The sequence below is a fragment of the Seriola dumerili genome, unplaced genomic scaffold (assembly GCF_002260705.1).
Source record: "Seriola dumerili isolate Sdu_G_001 unplaced genomic scaffold, Sdu_1.0 BDQW01000011.1, whole genome shotgun sequence".
NCBI lineage: Eukaryota > Metazoa > Chordata > Actinopteri > Carangiformes > Carangidae > Seriola > Seriola dumerili.
Window position 1 is genome coordinate 5,582,944 of NW_019174266.1, and position 19,876 is coordinate 5,602,819.

At 38.9% G+C, this 19,876-nt stretch overlaps 1 protein-coding gene across 4 annotated transcripts; it reads right to left on the reverse strand.

Annotated features, from left to right (window-relative positions):
• Positions 1-5,847: 5,847 nt before the first annotated feature.
• LOC111224770 (RNA-binding protein with multiple splicing 2) lies at positions 5,848-16,403 on the reverse strand. 4 transcript variants are annotated; one of them, XM_022749412.1, is made up of 8 exons: positions 15,904-16,401; positions 13,240-13,317; positions 11,748-11,786; positions 11,576-11,638; positions 10,384-10,534; positions 9,416-9,564; positions 7,433-7,505; positions 5,848-6,104 (listed from the first exon to the last, which is right to left on the reverse strand). In XM_022749412.1, exons 1-7 carry the CDS (start codon positions 16,177-16,179, stop codon positions 7,440-7,442), a joined length of 822 nt encoding a protein of 273 aa, XP_022605133.1. In that variant the 5' UTR covers positions 16,180-16,401; the 3' UTR covers positions 5,848-6,104; positions 7,433-7,439. The 4 variants fall into 4 exon arrangements, with proteins under 4 accessions (XP_022605133.1, XP_022605124.1, XP_022605149.1 ...); XM_022749403.1 differs by having other exon boundaries at positions 9,401-9,564; XM_022749428.1 differs by lacking the exon at positions 7,433-7,505 and having other exon boundaries at positions 15,904-16,403.
• Between the last annotated feature and the right edge of the window lie 3,473 nt (positions 16,404-19,876).

Genomic DNA, 19,876 nt, shown 5'->3' on the forward strand with positions numbered 1-19,876 from the left:
ACATGGCATGATTTCATTTCATGATTTTTATAAACTAATTGATTAACCAACAGTTTAATAATGAAAAATAATGACAATGAAAAGAACACTTAGGTGATTACCTTTGGACCAACAAACAAATGAAGTATTTTCAACCCAAATTGTTTCCTGTCAATGTGGCTTTGAAACAGCATTGAGTTCTTCATATATAGGGAAAATTTCCAGAAAACACTCAAATATAAAAGAAAAAAAAAAAAATCCAATTCAGTCAAAACTACACTTGCCTTGAAATCATCTCAGCATTTCTTAAAACTGATCGAACTGTCAAGAGTGTTTATACTTACACCACTAGTGTCAGTAACAACAGAGACCTTTTCTTGCTTTGCAGCCACCACCTCCATTTTTTATTTATTTATTTTTTAATGGCAGGTGTCAACTCACAGTTAAGGTGCATTACTGCCACCTACTATGCTGGAGTGAGATATTTACCAATTAGATGTAATGTTCTATTTAGTCTTGTGTGTACCCATCTCAACCTTATGTTTCCCCTCTTTGGCGTTTCTTGGTCCCAACTTGCCTCTGTTTTTGCCTTATCCCAGTTAAGTCGCTGCTTATTAATGCTTCTTTGCTAAATTAAATTTCAATGCTTTCTTCCTGTTTAACTGCTAGTGTATCTGCCAGCTCATTCCTTTAATTCCCCTGTGAGTTTGCACCCACATGAATCTAACTTCATGTTTTGAAGTCCGAATAATTTAACTTCGTGTTTCATTTATTTCCACCTGCTGCAGATTGGAAAAATAAATGACACTTTACCACACAGCAGGTCTGGTTTTCCCTTGGTGTTGGGTGTGGTGCACACACCGGTGAAATCCAGAGCGTTGCCCAGCATAGTGTTCATCCTGCGGAAGATGTCAGCGTTGCTGCAGGTGGACAGGGCCGGGGACTCGGAGTCCGGGCTCTCCGGCCTGCGGTGGTCGTGTCTCTGCAGGAGAGAGGAGAAGTTAACTCGGTATGCATGATACGAGATGACCTCAAGGTTAGGACACATGTGGCAAAGTGAAAAAACATTTTCCAACCGTTTCCGTGAAGCTTATTTTAGGTCTAAAGCATAAAAAAGACGTAGGTGGTGGTTTCATGGCACAAAAGGTCAGAAGATAAAGTTAGAGGTGGCCGAAAACTACTTCAGTTCACCCGTTTAAATTGGTTTTTAACTCACCAGGGAAAACGCCATGATACGGACTGACAGCCTATGACAAATGTCACAACAATAGCCACTGGCTGTGATAAAAGGTCATATTTATGAAGTTTGCTAGCCTGCTAATTAGTCTCAATTTAGTGAACGTGTGCTCGGCGAATAACTGTGCCTCGAGGGCCTCCGTCTGTTCACGTGCCCCACATCAAAGAGCAGACCGCAAAAATAAAAATCACGTGTCACTATAAATTATAGTTTGAAGAGATATTTAAAAAAAAGAATTACACAGAAACAGGACCGTTTATTTATTTATGTCCGTACTGCCTTTATATTATATTCTTAATATTTTCTGAATGGACAAAATATATTTTGTACTTGCATGGTAGAAAGTACCTAAGTACATTTACTAAACTACTCTACTTGAGTACAGTTTTGAGGTAGGCTACTTGTACTACACTTAAGTATTTGAATTTTGTGCTACTTTATACTTCTACTCCACTTAAATTCAGAGGCAAATATTGCACTTTTTACTTGTACACTACATTTATTTGATACTAATTCATGTGCAAATTAAGATTAATAATACAAAACATACTCAACAAATAAATTATGACGTATATTATAGATAACACCATATGTATTATAGATAAGACTTTATTGTAATTCACAACGTATTTGGTAATCTTTGTTCTTCTTTCTGCTGCTGCACTCAGCTCTTTCTTGCAAAAGAGATCTTGATATCTGTGACACACACTCACCTGGATGCTGCCCAATGCAACTCCATTCTGATGTGTTAGCCATTGAGCAGCTCCATCGGAGCAGTTGGAGGTCAGTGATTGAAATGAAGAAGGTGTCAAGTGCTGCTCTTTCACTTTCCTCATTCAGGTTTTTTTTTTTACCTTCAGGTCGCCTTGGTCCCCTTGTAATGTGCACCTTCACCAAGATGATGTCACACCTGTGCAAGATTCCTCAACACATTTAAAACTAAAATACTAAAACAGACAAAGAAAGCTCCTCCATAAAATCTTGGAAGCATACACCAACTTAAAAATGAATGTTCATCCACATTTGTGACCCACCTGTTGGTAAATGGTAGAGAATTGAAGTTGGATCACCTGGTGAGGACAAGTGGGTTTGGATTAGGTGTATGGATCCCTCTTTTGAATTCTGCTGACCACTGATGGAGGAAGTATTCAGATTATTTGTACAAGACACTGTAAAAAATACTCTGTTACAAGTCCTGCATTGAAAAGGTTACCCAAGTATAAAAATGTGAGTATAATCAGGAAAATTTACTGACAGTATTCAAAGTAAAAATATTATATGCAGAAAATTGTCGCATGTGACTGTTGTATTTATATACTGTATCATTAGAATATTAATACTTATGCAATAAATTATTTTCATTATTGATTAATCTGCTGATTATTTGCTTGAGGTTTAATAAGTTAGATCACTTTATTTATTTTTTGCCATTTCTCAGGCTTGCAGACAAACAGCAATACTACAGATGACATTGATTTTATTTTTACAGTCGCTGTCAGTGTGGCACTAAATTCTTATTGTATGACGTCTCTGTACCTTGTCAACCAACAGCAGAATGTTTTGCATTCAATTTTGCAAAACAATTTTGTTCCAGCCATTATTTCATCCCTATCTAGGCTATATATTTACACAGAAATACATTTGTTAATTTCCCATTTGTATTATTCCCAGAGATTTAAAGATTTCCCACAAATATAACAACTTTAAAATATATGTTCTTGCAGAATAAACACTTATGGATTTTATTTAAAGAATGTACAGTGTAGCAGATGTAATGTCAGGCTTTATCTCCAATTGGTTATTCCTTCTCTGAGCACAGAGATCACTTGTTCTTAAGTTACTTTTACACTTCACTGCAAGTAAGAGGAAGTCACTTGATAAATGTGTCTCATTACTCACACACACATACCCACACTTTATTTTGAAGTTGGTACTTTCTCAGGTGTAATTCACAGCTAACAAAAAGGCATTTTATCAGAGGGGTCAGCTTGCTTTCTTCAGCTGCGTCATGCCTCCTTGTCATGTGGGTGTTGGACCAGTAGAGGACGACAAAGACTTGCATTAAAAAAATCTCCAGGCCTCTGTGATCGACCTTCCTGCTGTTTCATTGCTGCCCAAAAGAAGCCGTCTTTTCGTTCAGCCGTATTCAAACACCAAGCTGGCGTAATTGAAAATCTGTAACAATGACAAACAAAGAAGGAGGAGGTCTTGAGCTGTTTCTAGAGACAGAGGGCTTCATCCATTGATATTATTTTTTTACAGAAAATGACAGAAGTGCCAACATATTCCTTACAAAAAACAGCTTATGTTGTCTGATGTTGCTCTAATTCTTAAATTTAGTTTATTTAATAAGACTCTTCATTTTGTCGTAGAAACTGTTTCCTGAAGAAAAATGTCAATCCCTAACCCCACTGAGCCACTGCAGCCTGGAAAGATGACAGCTGTAATAAGTATATATACATTTTATTTGTGTTTTATTGTGTTTATGTCATATCATGCACCTCATTCAAATTCAAAGGTTTCTGAGACAAATATCAAATACTCTGTGAGAACAGATAATAGCTATATGTTTAGGTTGTATGTGACCTTGGCTTGTGTCTTCACATGAAAAACAGCAGAGAAAATGAAATTTTCCGTCTTCCAATTCATAGCATCCACATCTTCACACTCTATTGATTTCATGTCAATCCAAATATTCTGTGTGAAAGTGATGTTAAATGACCCGTTTTTCTATGAAGGGCAAATGGTGATTCTTGAGAGAATCATTTCCTCTTCTGAACTGTGACGTTCGTTTGGGTTTTAACCCTCTATATATAAATGATCAGTTCTCTATTAAACTTAGTCGGCATCCAGTGATGCAGCGTAACGTCCCATGTTAAGGCTATTATGCATGATTGTTCATTACTGTCATTTTTATTGTGTGTGGATTATTTTTCTGATTTAGTCCAAAAATACTGAACATGTTTAGTTTCTCAGAGCTCATGGTGCCTTTAAACATCTTTTGTCTGACCATTGGGGGAGGGGGGGTGTTTTATATATACACACACACACACACACATATATATATACATACACACAGTTCAATTATATTAACGGAAAAGTAGCAAATCTTTACATTTGAGAAACACCAAATGTTTGATAGTTTTGCTTTATAATTAACTTTATTAAATGTGTTGACATTTGTCATGTCAATACATTCTCTCTGCATTATTATCCCAGCTTGATTTTTTCTATTTAATGGTTAAAGAAAAATTAGAAATACAGCACATTTCAACCCAAAGTACCATGACATTATAGTTTTAACCTTCATGCTAATGCTCAGTGGATGCTAACGTATTGATTTAAGAAGTGTTCCGCACAGATGAAGCTGTCACTGGGTATCGTATCAAATGTTGTTAAAGGCAACATTTGGTGTAGCACCAGTCCTGTATAGACCATAACTTAATTGGGACAAGATGGACAAATGTTTGCAGTTAACCAGCAGCACTGTTACCACAATTAGGCAGCTGGTCGTATTGAGAACAGTCACTTAAATGTCCCTCAAGGAGCCGTCACGGTTGGGTGAACAGAGCCATCTTGCCAGCTTATGGGGGCAGAGTGTGACGGTCAGCTCTGTGATGCAAAGAGACACTAATGCTAGGGTGCTTACAAATGAAAAGTTGTGAATTATTTATGTCAACATCTGATGTCCACCGAGTTCAGCTCTTAAGAGTTAGCATTGAGCATTGTTAACTTTGATTGGCCGCCAATTCGCTGCAATGATAAATGACAGATGCCCAACAGAGAAATGCATTCACTTCTTTTATTCATAAGATGGGAATATTTTTTACATCTTATGCACAGCAGATACAAAGACAAACATGTTCTAAACCACAAACTAAATTCCTCCATTACTCTAATCCTGCTTCCCATTTCAAAATGGCCCCCCAAAAAAAGCAACCCATTACGTTTGTAGTCCAGTTTCACATTCTGAAAGATCGTTTTACAGCAATCTCATTTTAGCAGAATGGCACAAGCCACGCTCAGAATACTTCCATTTTTTGACAGATACCCACTTCCCCTTTAAACAAATTGCACTTTTTTCCTTCTTTAAAACTACTTCAACAGGATTATAGGATCAAAAATTAACACCAAAAACACAGGAGACGACTAAACATCAAACTTATACAGGTTCATTATTTAGTTGCACAAAAATGCATAAATATACATTACGCAAAAAGTACAAAAATATTTGTACTTTCCTTTGCTCAAATAATGACAGACATTGATATGATCATAAAGGACGGGGATTGTCATAGAACGAAGGGATGCATTCACGAGGTCCATGCGAGATAAGCCATTTACACAACAGCCTAACTTTCACAGAGGTAAGACCAAGGTTCTACAGGAAAACAAAACATTTCGCTGTCTAGGCCAAGATAAAGAGGCAACACAAACACTAAGAAAATTAGGATACACAGAACTCTGCGTTCTAAATTCATGCCAAAAAGACTTTAACATGCAAATGACTTAACGCTTCTAAACCTCCCAGGAGCAGCGGTTACCCATGGAAGGACTAGCTTAATAACGGTAACTTCAATGCGTCAATTTTCCTCAGCAATTATGATCCATTGACTTTGACTAGGCTTTGCATGAGGTTTTTTTTTTTTTTTTTTTTTTTTGTTTTTTTGAAGTGCTAGGATGGTACCGCAATAGTTGCCAAGGATGAGCTCAGATTGTCGACAGCAAGATGGTTTCAACTCAAACTCCCCCCGGAGACAATCGGGAGGAGATATAAATACTGTTTGTTTATAATAATGCACATTTGTCCATTAAATAAACCTGATTAAATTAATGAAGAGCTTGGCAAACCTCACTTCAGCTGGACAAAGGTGTGGTTTCCAGAAGCCTGTGTAAAAACGGGGAAAACAAGAGTTAGTCCAATAAAGCCAAAAAAAAAAAAAAAAAAAAAAAAAAAAAAGGTTGAGGCTGGTCATATTCTATATTTTGTTTTGTCAACAAATTCTAGGAATAGACAAACCAACAATGCTCTAGTCTCTCAATGCTTACTGCCTCCCCTTCACCATCTGTGACACTCAGCCCTAAGACAACTGGTTCCTACTCAAGGTGTAAATCTTTTAAGTTACTGAATCTTTTTTTTTTTTTGAAAACAAAAACTATGAAACCATTTAAAACAGCTAGGCCCCATTGTTTTTACTAGTTAGTGACCGCTTTCAGATGCAGATTAATATGCATTTGTGAATATTTACAGTAGTAAGCAGTTTATGGGAGATTGACTCAAACAAATTACAGTGTCACGATAATGAATAACATGTCACCTGGTGCAATGCTAATTGATGGATTTTTAAAAGTCTTGGACAACAATTGGTCTATGGCACAGAGGAATAAGCTTTAATCAGAAAACACTATATTGAGCTGTATTAGAAAAATATAGAATATCACAAGTCAAACACGGATACATCTGCCGATATTCTGCATATTTGTTTCTCAGTAAATCCCATGACAACGCACCAAACAAAAGAATTGATCCTGTGTATCCAAAGCCTGACTGTTTATTCCTCCGCACCATAGTGCTCCACTGTTGTCCAAAGATTAAAAAACACATTAATGAGCCACACTGTTGCACTGAGTGACATGTTCCTTCATTACCATGAATATGGGCACTGTCGGTTATTTCGAGTCAGTCCCACATTCACTGTCCTGGTGCTGTAAATGAACTCTTCCACCAAATGTATATTAATCTGCAGTGAAAGATAGTCCCCAGCTAATGCACATTTACTCCTGTTTGAAGTTTTTAAAATTATGTTATTCGGTGTCCAGCGTTTTCTCACATTCAATAAAAAGATAATATATAGTGATGGCTGTTAAAAATTTGTTTTATTCAATAGGAACAAATTGGTTTGGGACCGAGAGACAGGTTGGGAGTGGGAAAGTATTGACAGATTAACACACTGTTGGTTTTGATCTTTTCCATGGGAACCATTTACAATGACAAAGAAAGAATATCGCCAACCTTATCTTTGAACAATAAATCAGTTATTTTCATCAAGTCTCTTCTTTCTCATTTATGTTGAAACATTCTGCAGCTTCTAGTTAAACATTGTGTTGATGTCATTATGCAAGTTTCAGTTTGGGTGGCATCAGCTTAGCAGTTCGAGGATGGTGGGTGGGGGTTGGCAAATCTAAAAAAACACTGTTGGACCAAAGGTTACTCACTAAATATCTAACAAAACTGCCGGGATTTCCATCCAGGCTGGGAAGTCTCAGAGGGAGTAGGGTACCAGCGCATCTAAAGAAACACAAACATAGTCATATACACCAGACCAAAACCAGGCTTCACTGCTTCAAACCTCAACTGTGTTGATTTCATCCATTCACACGCTTCAAAATTTACTTTGACAAGCAGGTTTAGGACGACTGTCCCTTTAAGCCCTGGTCACTGAAGCCATGGGAATGTGGGTCACGTAGCAGCTCATTGAGGACAATGGTCCTCCAGTAATTAACAGGCATGGAAATGTGGAGAGTTTAAACCCTCCTTGTGTTAAACATTTCCACTAGGTAAGAGCTGTAGCCGAGGTAAGAGCTGTATGCCTGTACCTTTCCATACCTGTGACTAAACCCTGTGGCAGAATGAGCCCTCTCGTGTCTACACACTTAAAAACAGGACAGAGGCCACAACTGCAGGGCCAAACAGCTTAATATACTCAGGAGGTTAACAGTTGTTTGGAGACTCTTAATGTAACCCTGCTGTGTCATACAGTCAAACCAACAAGGCCGGGAGTCAGTGGGAAGAGAACTCAGGGCATTTTAGGGATCTTTCATCAGATTGCAATTAAAAAGGCTTTTCCCCCCTTTGTGTGGCTACATATTCAGCTTATGTTCCAACAGGAGCGAGGACAGCAAGTTGGCACCTCCAGAGAAAGCCATCAGGTCTGACAATTTCTCCAAGCAAATGCCTTGCATTCCTCTGCCTCTTGTGCCCAACAAAATTGACTATGTCATAGCTGCCTACTTTGCGGTGCAATGCTCCCCTGTGCTCTTACATTGCAGGAGGAAGTTAGCTCACAATGAACTTTAAATGACCCAAATTGAGACATATTTTCCATTGCTATTGTTACCTAAAGCCCTGCCCACTGCCTTTTAGTTAGCTGCACTTTTGCTGTAGCATTTACACTGCCAATAGCTTACAATGTTAACACTTTTGTACATCCATTAGTCCCCCATCTTGTTAATCAGTTCAGTTTTCAGCAAACATGATGGAATTTGTGTTAGTGCTTGAAATGAACATTTGCAAACCAGATGCAAGAATGATGTTTAATTGATTTCAGACAAAGTGCAACTAAAGTCTAAATACAAACCCTAGCAACAAACCTTAGTTAGGATCAAACTCCATCTTAAAAAGTTCAAATTTGTATTTTTCCTGAAATTATGATTTCTACCTCTTGAGTTCATGCTGTAGACGTGGGTCATTTTATCAGTAAGAGCACCTTTTATCCCCCAGCACACTGACAGGAAAGGAAAAAGTTACACCTCCATGTCTGAGACTCATCCGCAAAAAAGAAGACATGAGCCAAAGACAGTCAGAAGACAACCACAGAGAGGGATTTAAGGTAAGTGCATGGTAGTGTAAGGTTACACTACATCAAGGAATGTACACATCACTTCTACTGATGGCATGAGTTGAGACATTTTCCATTTCAAAACTACAAATATTTATTGCAATATAATTCTGGGTTTTAACTTACTCAGCTCCCCGTTTGACATTAAGGCTGAGCACAAGTTGTGCAGCCAACAGCAATTTACAGACTTGATATCTGGATTGGCTTCAGCAACACAGGTCTATGTGCTGTTATTGTAATACCTCAGAGGACCACTGGGATTGTTTCAAGAATCTGAAACTCTGCTTTTAACAGTGCACCAAGTTCTCAAATTTGATATTGCAGTAGTTCATGCTTAATTATCAAATTTATATGTTTATATTTTAGGATTGCACTTTTTCCCCTCAACTTTTTTGTAGCTTTCATGGACAAATTAAGCAAAATGAAAACACCTGAGCACTGAAACTTATATAAGAGTCATGCATTCAAGTAGTGCACCCAGGTGTAGGCATTCATTTTGTGTCTCTGTAGAGCTGAATATGTACTACAGGATACTTAAAAAATAGAAGATAAGAGAGGAACACACCGGTTGGTCCCTCACCTGGGCGTGGAGGGCTGCAGCAGCGGCAGCGGCCGCTGGGTAAGTGAACGCTGCGTGAGGGAGGCCTGGGGTCAGCTCCGTGGTGTACAAGGGGTAAGGTGTCCAGGCATCTGGTGATGCTGGGATCAGTGCTGCCCCTGTCAGATCATCTGGGGAAGTACAGGGCAGGAGGAAAAATGCTGACTTACCTACCCTTGAACATACAGGCTTGCATGATGTAAACAGTAAGTACAGATGCTAAAATTCTTAAAAAGGAAATGCATCATCAAAACATGCTGCAAAGAGGTTTTCTTTCTGCATTGTGTGGCATTTAGGTTTACTACTGACCAGTGATAACTTATTGTAGTAATAGCTCGTTCTGTGACTATAACTATATGTAAGTATAACTTTTACGACCCCTATGAAGCAGTCAGACCAGATTTCGTTTCCCCATTCATTTCTATGTGGAATAGACACATTTGCTTCTCACTGCAAATTGACACCCCCCCCCCTTTCACTTTGCACAAATTTTCAATCTGAACTAGCTCCCACAGTTTACAACCTTACCCATGCCATTTCCTGTTCCTTCCTTGCTATTGCCAAACCACACCAGTAAATTTCACCAGACGAAATCTGGTCCGAGTGAAGCTTAACACTGTCGTCAACAACCACCTGTCCAAATCTAATGAATCAAGCAGGTGTTTAGGCAAAGAGAGCAGAGACGCAACTGCTGACTAAACCCTGTGAGTGGAATTTCCCAGCTGGACAGAAGCAAAGCGGCTGTCTTAAGAGTCGAGATGACACATGCATGTGGAGGTGAGTTAGTCTTTGATTTGTTAGATACTGTTTTTACCCCCTGCCCATTTGTCTTTAACACCACAACATCCTATCACATTTTAAAAAAAAGGGTAACAAGGGCAATCGAGTACTGGCATTGCCAAGGTGAGAGTGGATGAGAGAGCCTAGAGTGGTGCAGCCGTACAACTTACATGGGTCCCGTGCAATGAAGTGTGCTCCTAGAGCAGGGTGGATATTTGTGGGGTTCGGTGTGGCCATCAGCTTACTCTTTGCCATCTTCGTGTTGGCTTTAGCAAACTCTAAGCGCAGGGTCTGGGGACTTTCGGGGTCAAAACGGATACCCTGGGGGAGAGACGGAGGAGGGGAGGAGGGGGACATAGTATAGTAAGGGAGGTGGGCTGAGTTTGAGGGGCTGTAACTCAGTAGTCTCTCATGGCCTCCTTTCCTAAAGCTGTGTTTCAATACTCAGGATGTATCCTTCAAGCTTCCCCTTGAGCTAAACACTGTTCTGTACTGTGCTGTTGTCCTGTGGGATGTTAAAATACACCCTCTCCACCTGACTGCTTTCACTGAACTAAAACTCTTCATTTAAAAAAAAAAAAAAAAAAAAAAAAAAAAAAAGAGGGCAGACTGAAGGATACACTGAAATATTTCAACATGCTTCCATCTCTTTTTCCTCATGACAAAATCAAGAGCACAGGCAACTGGAGGAGTAGTTCACCCCGTCGCACGAGCCAGGAGGAGAGGGAGACAAGGAAAAGGGCTGATGGTGAGACTTTTGAGTGTCATTTCTTTTAGGTGGTTTAACCCTGCTTGTGTTCTTGTGCCCTAAGCGTTGTGCCCACATGCAGGTGAGTAGTATTTTGGTGTATGTGTGTGTCTGTGTGTGTGTGACTGCTGGTGTGTCTAAGAGGTGATGCTCATAAGGAAGGCTAGGCTATGAGAGAGAAGTGTTAGATACTGCCAACGTGGGCTACTGGGTGACAAAATAAGAGGTTACACTACTGAGGATGTGTCCAAATAACACTACACATGTGGCTATAGAACGAGTATTACAGTAAAGCAGTGAAAGCTATACCAGACTAACAAGGATGTGTATCAAGGTCAAAGTAAACTACCGTAAGGCTACGGGATTCTGGCCTCTTTCCAAAAATGGCCCTGCCATTGAATTGTAAAAGACAAAATGGGTTGGCTTTGAGAAATACTATGGGAAAGAAGAATTTTGTAAACTCCCAATCATTCGTTTTAGGTTTAAGCAAATGTTAGAACAAATCTAAGAAATACAAAGCAATACTTACAGGATTAAAAAAAATAAAAAGGGGAAACTCAAATAGCAACAGACTCAAAGACGAAATGTATCAATAAAAACAAGGCAATGCTTACATTTAATGCATTTTTTGCAGCTTCAGCTCCAGACCGACTGTCAAAGGTTACAAACCCGACAGGCTGGAAGACAAAAAGGTAAAGAAACAAACTGAGAACACTGCCTGGCCACTTATTTAGTATTTTAGTATAGCATTAAAGCTGCTCCTTACACTGATGGAAGGAATCTCACCTGTTTTGAAGTTAACTTAATCAGTGACCCTTCATAACCCTGCAGGGAAGAAAGATAGCCAATTATCCACCCTGGAGTCACATGCACAAAATCAGGAATGAACGCCTCTCGCTATACGAAGAGAAACCTGCTTATGTACACCTTCAGTTCGACAGCAGGACATCACAGATCCCTCTGCGACAGTGTTGCGCTTACATTTAGTGAAAGTTAAATAATGTGACACATGCACATTCCCAACAAATGCAGCTTTCACCGATTTTATCCTCAAAGCTAAAAATAAGAAAATGAAGCGATGACCAAGTTAGGTTTAAATGTTATCAAATACGTGAGGGTTCTCTTTTGCACTGGTCTAAGCGTAGATTGAGCATGAATTCCAAATAAAGCCACTGGTTTTAAATCAAGTTTAAAAACAGCCCAAGGGTTGGTTAAAGAATGAACGAATTCCTGAAATATGAAGGGGAATTTTGCCTGACCAGGGTATTGATAGATGGGATCTCGCCTGATCCTGATTTACAGCCATGGAAAATTAAACAACTTTCACTGGCTGTGATAAATCCTTTAGCAACAATCCAAACTAGATTTACCTGCAGTACTTCAGAGAACAAAAACAAGGTGGAATACAGTCAATATATATAAAAAAAGAAAAAAGAAAAAAAGAGGTTTTTCTGAATGTAAACCTCGAATAAAATCAGATTAAACCCAATTTGCCCACTGTGCTGTGTTTGCCAATTGTAGTAAAGAAAGTAAAAGCAGTGTTACAGTGACTTAAGAAAACAAAACATTTAAGTGGTTTCACAATGTCTCAATGTTATGAGAGGAAATAAAAAAAATTTCCCTACACGGTGGGCGAGCTGGGTCATGGAGAGGGTTGGTTGGCCAATCGCGAGGGCTACTCATTTACACATTCCACAAGATCATCCATGTGCGCGGGATACCACTTCCAATTTGGTTAGTTAGGACACGGGTGGGAGGGGTGTTTATGGAACTGGAGTCCAGTCAAAAAAAAAAAAAAAAGAAAAAAAAGAAAAGAAAAAGACAGCGCAATGGACGAACAATGATGTGGCCTAATTTCCATATATGCAAATATCTGGACTTTCGTTAACAAGGGGATCGTTTGATTTCAACCATGTACAAAAAAGGAGCACTGATTTGTGCTGTATGAGCTGAAGCATCAAACGCTACAGGCATGAAAAGTGGTTTAAAAAGGATTAGCTGCACACTGGATTACAGTTGCTTCCTCAATAATTTAAGAAAATGTTTAAAGGTCTTCCTCTGTGGGCAGATAATCCTTTTAGAAAAAAAAACAAACAAAAAACACTTTCCATCACCCTCTTCCAGCACCTGGCACACAGCAGCTATCTTTGCTTTACTTTTAAGACGGGTGAGAAGTCAAGTCTATTTCATTTATATACCCAAACCGTAAAATTACCTTCACAATCTATACAACATATAGCACCCCCTTTCCTTCGAAATATATCATGATGTAACTTACCTTAAAGGGTCTGAAGAGAAGGTAAAGTTCCCGTGGTTTGATATCTACTGGTAGGCCACTGACAAACAGTGTTCGTACCTACAAACAAAAACAAAACTGCATTTGGTCAGTGTTTTTTTTTTTTTTTTTTTTTTTTTTTTTTTTATTTGTTTTCATTTTCTTGAAAGACCAGCAGGTGGGATATGAACTTTGAGCTGGTTCGCACACACGCACACACACACACACACACACACACAGTCAAAGGCCTGGAAAATGAGAAAGATAATAAACAGAAAACATCTCTTATTTCTTAATATTTAAGATAAATGGCCAGAGCTGGAGATATTAATTGAGCTACAAAAGGCCATGGGTCAACTGTCCCATTGGTTAGGTATTCCCAAACTTTTTCCTTGACTGATGAAGGCCAATAGCTGAAACACACTACTGTTGTTCTGTATGCGAAAAGTGTTGCTGGAGATTTGATCCTTTAAGCCTTTTTGGCTTGTGTCCCCTTCAACATGAAGCTCTGTCTTCTTGACCTCTGTATTTGCACGTTTACAAGTTGTGAGTAGTTTAAACCAAAGACTGATTTACCCCCCCAAGACTTCTCTGAATAGTAAAATTATCCAGTAATGAATAAAGATTAGAAGGAGGTCTGAAAATACGTAATTTTACATCATTTTTTCCCCACTGGTTTTCTATTTTTTTTTTAGGCACCTCATGTCACACCCCTTGGGTGGGTCCCGATCCCTATGTTGGGAACCACTGCTATAAGCTATTGCCAAAACCCAAAACAGATGACAGCTTGATTTCAATAGAATCCCCTTAGGATTTTATATTTTGCATAGCAGAACTGAACAATCACCTGAGTGAAACCTATGATTAAAAAACAGTGAATTTGAGACAGCCAACATGTTACGAGCTAAACAGTGAACATTAGATGTCTCCATCCTGCTGGGAACCCCCGGATTCCCTTCAAGGACCCCTGGATTTCCACTGACCAGACACTGAAAACTGATGCCGTGTACAGTCCAGTGTGGCCGGGGAAATAAACAGTGCGGTGCGAGGCCCATTAGTTCCCAGCCGGCAGGGAGGCCCTCAGTACAATGGGGCTGCCAGAGGAACAGCACTGGACAACAGTGCACAGCATGACACCATTTCCTTCCTCTGACCCACGGCCCCAACCCTGCCAGCCCTCCAGCATTTTTCAGGTGCAGCACAGCAGCAATTCTCAGCCCTTTACAAGTCAGCACATACGGCAATTGAAGGCCAGCGCAGCTGGACACCAACTCAATGGAGATGTTTTAATCTGTCCTCCTTATTGATTGAGCGGCTCCAGGACGGCGAGTGTATAAACCTGAAGCTGTGTGAAGCCCACACTCTGTTTTTAATAAAACCTGAAATACATCACATATTTAGGTGAATTTCTAGAAACAAAAAATTGACAAGATACAGGTTCTTGATTTAACAGGCCTCTAAATGGACTTGAAACAGGATTTTTTTCCTCCTCAAAATACATTTCTGGCCTGTTTTCTCAATGATTGATCTTAAATTACAAGGAGAAAAAAAGAGACATCAGCAAATTAGACCAAGAAAAGTCAAGTGGCCACATGAGGCTTTGTTGGAAGATAATGGGAACAATGGAGGACCAACAAAAGGCCCGGCACCCCCCTCAGTGTCTCTCCATAAGGAGTCATTAAAAGAGGAAATATAGCTGGCCACACAGAAATTAAGAGTGGCAGCTGTAAAAAGTCAACATGTATCATTTGAGAGGCAATTCAATTAATCAATTACTTTTAATTGGTTTTATTACTATTCTGATTCTCCCCCTATATTTACATTCAAAAATTTCAAATAAGAATCAATTGTTTTAGGCCATTTTAGGTTTCATGATGACCTGGAGCTTTTTGAAAACAAGTTGCAGGTTTGTCTGATGCATCTTATTTATTTATTTTTGTATATTTGTACCTGTAAACAAACTAAGGCAATGTCTGGAAACAAACGATGCTTAGGAAGACAAAGAAAAAAAAAGTGGATATTTTAGAAACTAGAATAAGGTCTAATTATTTAAATTAGGCCTATAGAATATTTCTTCTTTTCCTATACAAACAGGCCTGCTGATATTACTCATTTAACACGTTTTTAAAACATATATATTTATTGTAGTTTTTTTAATGAACATAAAGCCTGGAGCCTTGTTAGCAGCAAAGGTCACATACAAACAAGTAAAAACGACGGCTGAATCTTCAATGAAACGTTATTGAATATCATCATAATTGATTCACATTTGTGGCCGTTTGTTGTCGCTAATAATCCGCACCTGGAGCAAATGATTCTAGTTACTGAACACACTGTGCACAACTGCGTGTTGAAAATAAAATGTGGAAGATTTATTGTCTGTGTAACGTGTTAACTTTGAGTCTCAACAGGAGAAGCCAGAACAACCACGTTTCCCCTTTGCTTAGCGCTTTCCTTATTGCTTCCTTTTTAAGACTGCTTCAGGTCAACGGTGTGCGGCGAAAGAAGCCTAAATAAGCTAATGGCATCTCACCCGACACACAACCTGCAAACAAAACTTTGTAAAAAGCCTTACTCTGTAGCCGTGAACACAATTTTATCGCGCTGTCACTGAACATGAACTCGACCGGACGCAGCGAAGAAATTAAAAACTTTGGCCAAACTCACCTCCTCCTCGATGGAAACGTTGTTATTCGGCTCTGCGTCAGCTTTGAGACTCATGTTGACGGTCGCTTCAGCCGCTGCCGCTGCTGCTGCACAAAGTATCAAGTTTTTCCTCGTCGAGTGATATTTTCCCCAAGTGCGTCTGAAGCTGCTGTGAAAGTCCTGGTGGCGTTTGAACTTGAGGAGAGAAGGTGTGCCGAGGTGAGGTCGTGCAGACGAGGACGGCGAGGTATCCGAGGTTATTCTAGTAGTAGAAGTTGTATGGCTAGAGAGAATCATTCATAAAAGGGAGGAAAAGGAAAGAAAAGAAATAGAGACGCGCTAAACTAAAGGTGAGAAGGTGGATTTGTGCTCCGTGTGTGAGGGTGAAAGATGGGGGGAAAGAAGTGCGCGTAAAAAACAGAAAGCCTCTGCGCTCACATCAATGCCCTCAGCTGTGGGACTGTGCGGAGGAAGAACAAGTAAACTTTTCTCATTGGAGCGCGTCTCTCTCTCTCCTCCTGTCCGCGAGTGAGTCCCCCTCCTCCCCCTCCTCTCTCACCCACCTCCTCCTCCTGCTTTTCAATTAGGTCATCAATTATGTTGGAGTCCGCTGTGAGCCGTAATCAAGCTGCAGATCCGCCTCAGCTGTTGCAGGAAGACCCGGCCCCTCTGCCGCTACATCACCGTTTCTATGGGACCCGGAGAGCCAATGGTCATTTAGCACAAAACCCTCAACTTTATATGACAATGCTGTTCAGGCGCTACAGTAATAATAACACACATCTTCTTCTTCTTCTTCTTCTTCTGCTTCTAATTACTATTATTATTTATCATTATTATTATTATTATTATTATGGTAGGTTAAATGTTGTATTTTGGCCCCCAAAAAGGAAAAATAAGAGGCAAAACGAGTATTGCAACTTTATGTTATCAACAGGCAGCTCTATGAAATGAATACATTTAGCTCTACTGAAATCAGTTATGTCAATGCATCAACAATAATAAAAATCCAATATTACAGATATTTCACATAAATTAATGTGACATTGACAGAGAACCATTTTGGTTGTATAGTGGGTACTTTTACTTTTATATTTTTGATGATAATACTTACATACTTTGACTTATGTAAGGCTTTAAATGCAGGACTTCTTCAACCACATTATTGATGATACGATTATAGTTGGATGTAGGTATATAGTGAAGTCTAAATAATTTACACTGAGGCTGAATTATTCTAGTATATCAGAATAACATATCAAAATTAAACTGATTTGAAGATTAATATAGTTCAATTCGTTTGAGAAAAGCTTCAGCTTGACAATCTACAGCCAATCCTTCCTCAGTTGCATGATGACGATACACAACACACAGGCACACACACACACACACACACACACACACACACACACACACACACACACACACACACACACACACACACACACACCACATACGCACACCTAGAAATGGCGATCACATCATTTGGTGCCACACAATTTCCCCATAAATGACATTGCAGTGTCTCATCAGAAAATCAACCTGACAAATAAAATGTTACAGTCTGAATATAAAACACATTCATGCAAAAACAAAAATAAGAAAAGCTGCAAAGTAAATTAATTATGAATTTATTTGATGTGACAGTGATTTGCAGTTAATGGATTAAGAAATAAATGAACCAGCAGGCCTTGTTTACAGAGATAAAAAAAGAAATCCTTACTGGTGCCACTTCAAAAATAAACAAATACATTAATAATGATAATGATAATAATAATAAAAATAAAAATAATAATAATTATAAATGACTTTGTGTGTTTTAATGATTTGGATCCAGGCTGACGTAAGAGTGGCGTGGGTGGAGTAAAGGCCTGTGTTGTGTATTGAGGCTCTGCCCTGGACGTGAGCCAAGCATGCAGTGTGTTTCCTCACAACAAGGCAGCTCTCAAAGGCCAGACAGTTTCCTGACTTTGTATAGGAGCACAATCAGGCCTGCGGGGCGAGGAGGGGGGCTGCCGAGTGGGCGGACGTATTCTCACTGTACTTCTCAGTGATTTAATCTAAAAATAGTGACGGTTCACTGTGTTTTCTACATGTTTCTGTACATAATGAACCCAAGTGGTATACACAAGGACAAACAGGGCTCCCGTCAGTCGATGAGAGGAGATGTGTCTATTAAGCAACAGCGCACAAACAGATATTAGGGCAAAGCTTCAGTGTGAGATGAAGCGCTAAAGAGGCACTGAAAAATAATGTTTTTCTCAGTGTTACTGACCTGTAAATGTATTTTTGACAATCAGTTAATCAAAAAATGCCAAACATTCACTGGTTCTCAGATGTACACATTTACTGTTAATCACTGTAAACTGTATATCATTGGGTTTTCTGACTGTTGGTTGGATAAAATAAGACTTTTTAAAACGTCACCTTGGAATTTAATCTGTAGATGAATTGAATAATGAAAATAATCGTTACTTGCAGTCCTATGTAAAATCAAAAAGCAGCTCTACCATGTCGATTATACCAGTTTTAGAATACACACAATTCTAAGTGATTTAATAAATGAATTAATTATTGGATTTGAATTAAGACAGCATACATGTACATCTGATATGTCTGTCTGTTGAAGGAGGGAGGGGCTGGGGGCCTTCTTGCTAATCCCCTTGTGGTTTTGGCAGAGTTCAATCAAGTATCATAATCTGTTCCTCAAATCAAAGTAAAGTTGGTGACACTGGTGATATTGTTTTATGCATTGATAACTGAGTTTAATGATGATTGCTGGGTGTACACCAGCCATCATGATGTTTTGGGAGCTTGCAGGTTTATTTTAGCACATGTTTTACATATTTTTTTTTTGTATATATCTTATGCATTTTATTACCTTTTATGTTCAAGTCGTTGCACAGCAAGACACCTTTCTCCTATGGGAACAATAAAGCTGAATTTGAAAGTAAGGTACACATGTATGTTTTCTAAGAATAAACCAGAAGATAAACCGGTAGATATACGGAGATCTTGCCCTATTCTGCCATCACTCAACAGCTGTATTATACTTGAGTTTTGAAAACGTTAAGGAACGACATATATTATGCTCTGTTTGTCATTTTAGTAACACCAGCTGCCTATGAAATATTGACTGTGCTGCTGAGTGATCATTAATTCATTCAGTATGTACAGCTCTTACAGTCTGTGCCACAAGGTTCCAATGTGCAGGAGGCCACCATCTTTAGGCACATCCTCCATGGATTCAGGATTTATTATATCAAATCTAATCCACTCTCCTCACAATTTACTGAAAGAAGACACAGTTGGGCACATAATATGATCATAAACCTGCATCTTGCATCACTCAGTTTTGCAGGGAAGGGCATCAATTCAATATTATGTTTTCAATCCAGCAGATTTGGGATGATATGATCTTAATGTGTTGTCCAAGATTCTGTTGTCGAAATGAGGAATTAAAACCTGACAAAGTTAGTGCCTTTTTGCTCTTACACATATAAAGATTTTGAATTCTTATGCATAACAGTGAAACACAGTTCATTGCTTTAAATCTAAATATGTGTATGAACAGAGTACTGTCGTTAATATGATCTCAAACATTTTGCAACATGTCTGATATTTCTCAACCTGTAATGAAGGATTTGCTTGAGGTAAAGGCAGATTATTATTATTATTTTTTAAAACATGCTGAAACAAAATATGTACGGAAAAATATATGTTTTTGTATGATCTCTCATTTCTAACAAATCAGACCAATTTTTAAAAAATCAGTGGTTGAAAAATATGGACCACTGGGATACAAAGGGTTAAAAAGCAAAACTGAATCACTGAAGCTCTGAACCTTTTATGCCCAAAGATGTAACTGCGATCTTCACTACCAAAGATAGCTTTGTGTAGATGTAAGGCACAAACTATGTCTTATTTATACATCTCTTTGGTTGGATTTAAAGGAGTGCTTGACGTTTGGAGCTGAGGTCACAGGCCTCTTTCT

Coding starts and splice junctions, on each gene's coding strand:
- LOC111224770 (XM_022749403.1), bottom strand. CDS start 16,179: ATGATTCTCTCTAGCCATACAACTTCTACTACTAGAATAACCTCGGAT. Junction 11,639..11,747: donor TTAAGTTAACTTCAAAACAG/GTGAGATTCCTT, acceptor TTTGTCTTCCAG/CCTGTCGGGTTTGTAACCTT. Junction 7,506..9,400: donor CCCAGGTGAGGGACCAACCG/GTGTGTTCCTCT, acceptor GTGTTTCTTTAG/ATGCGCTGGTACCCTACTCC.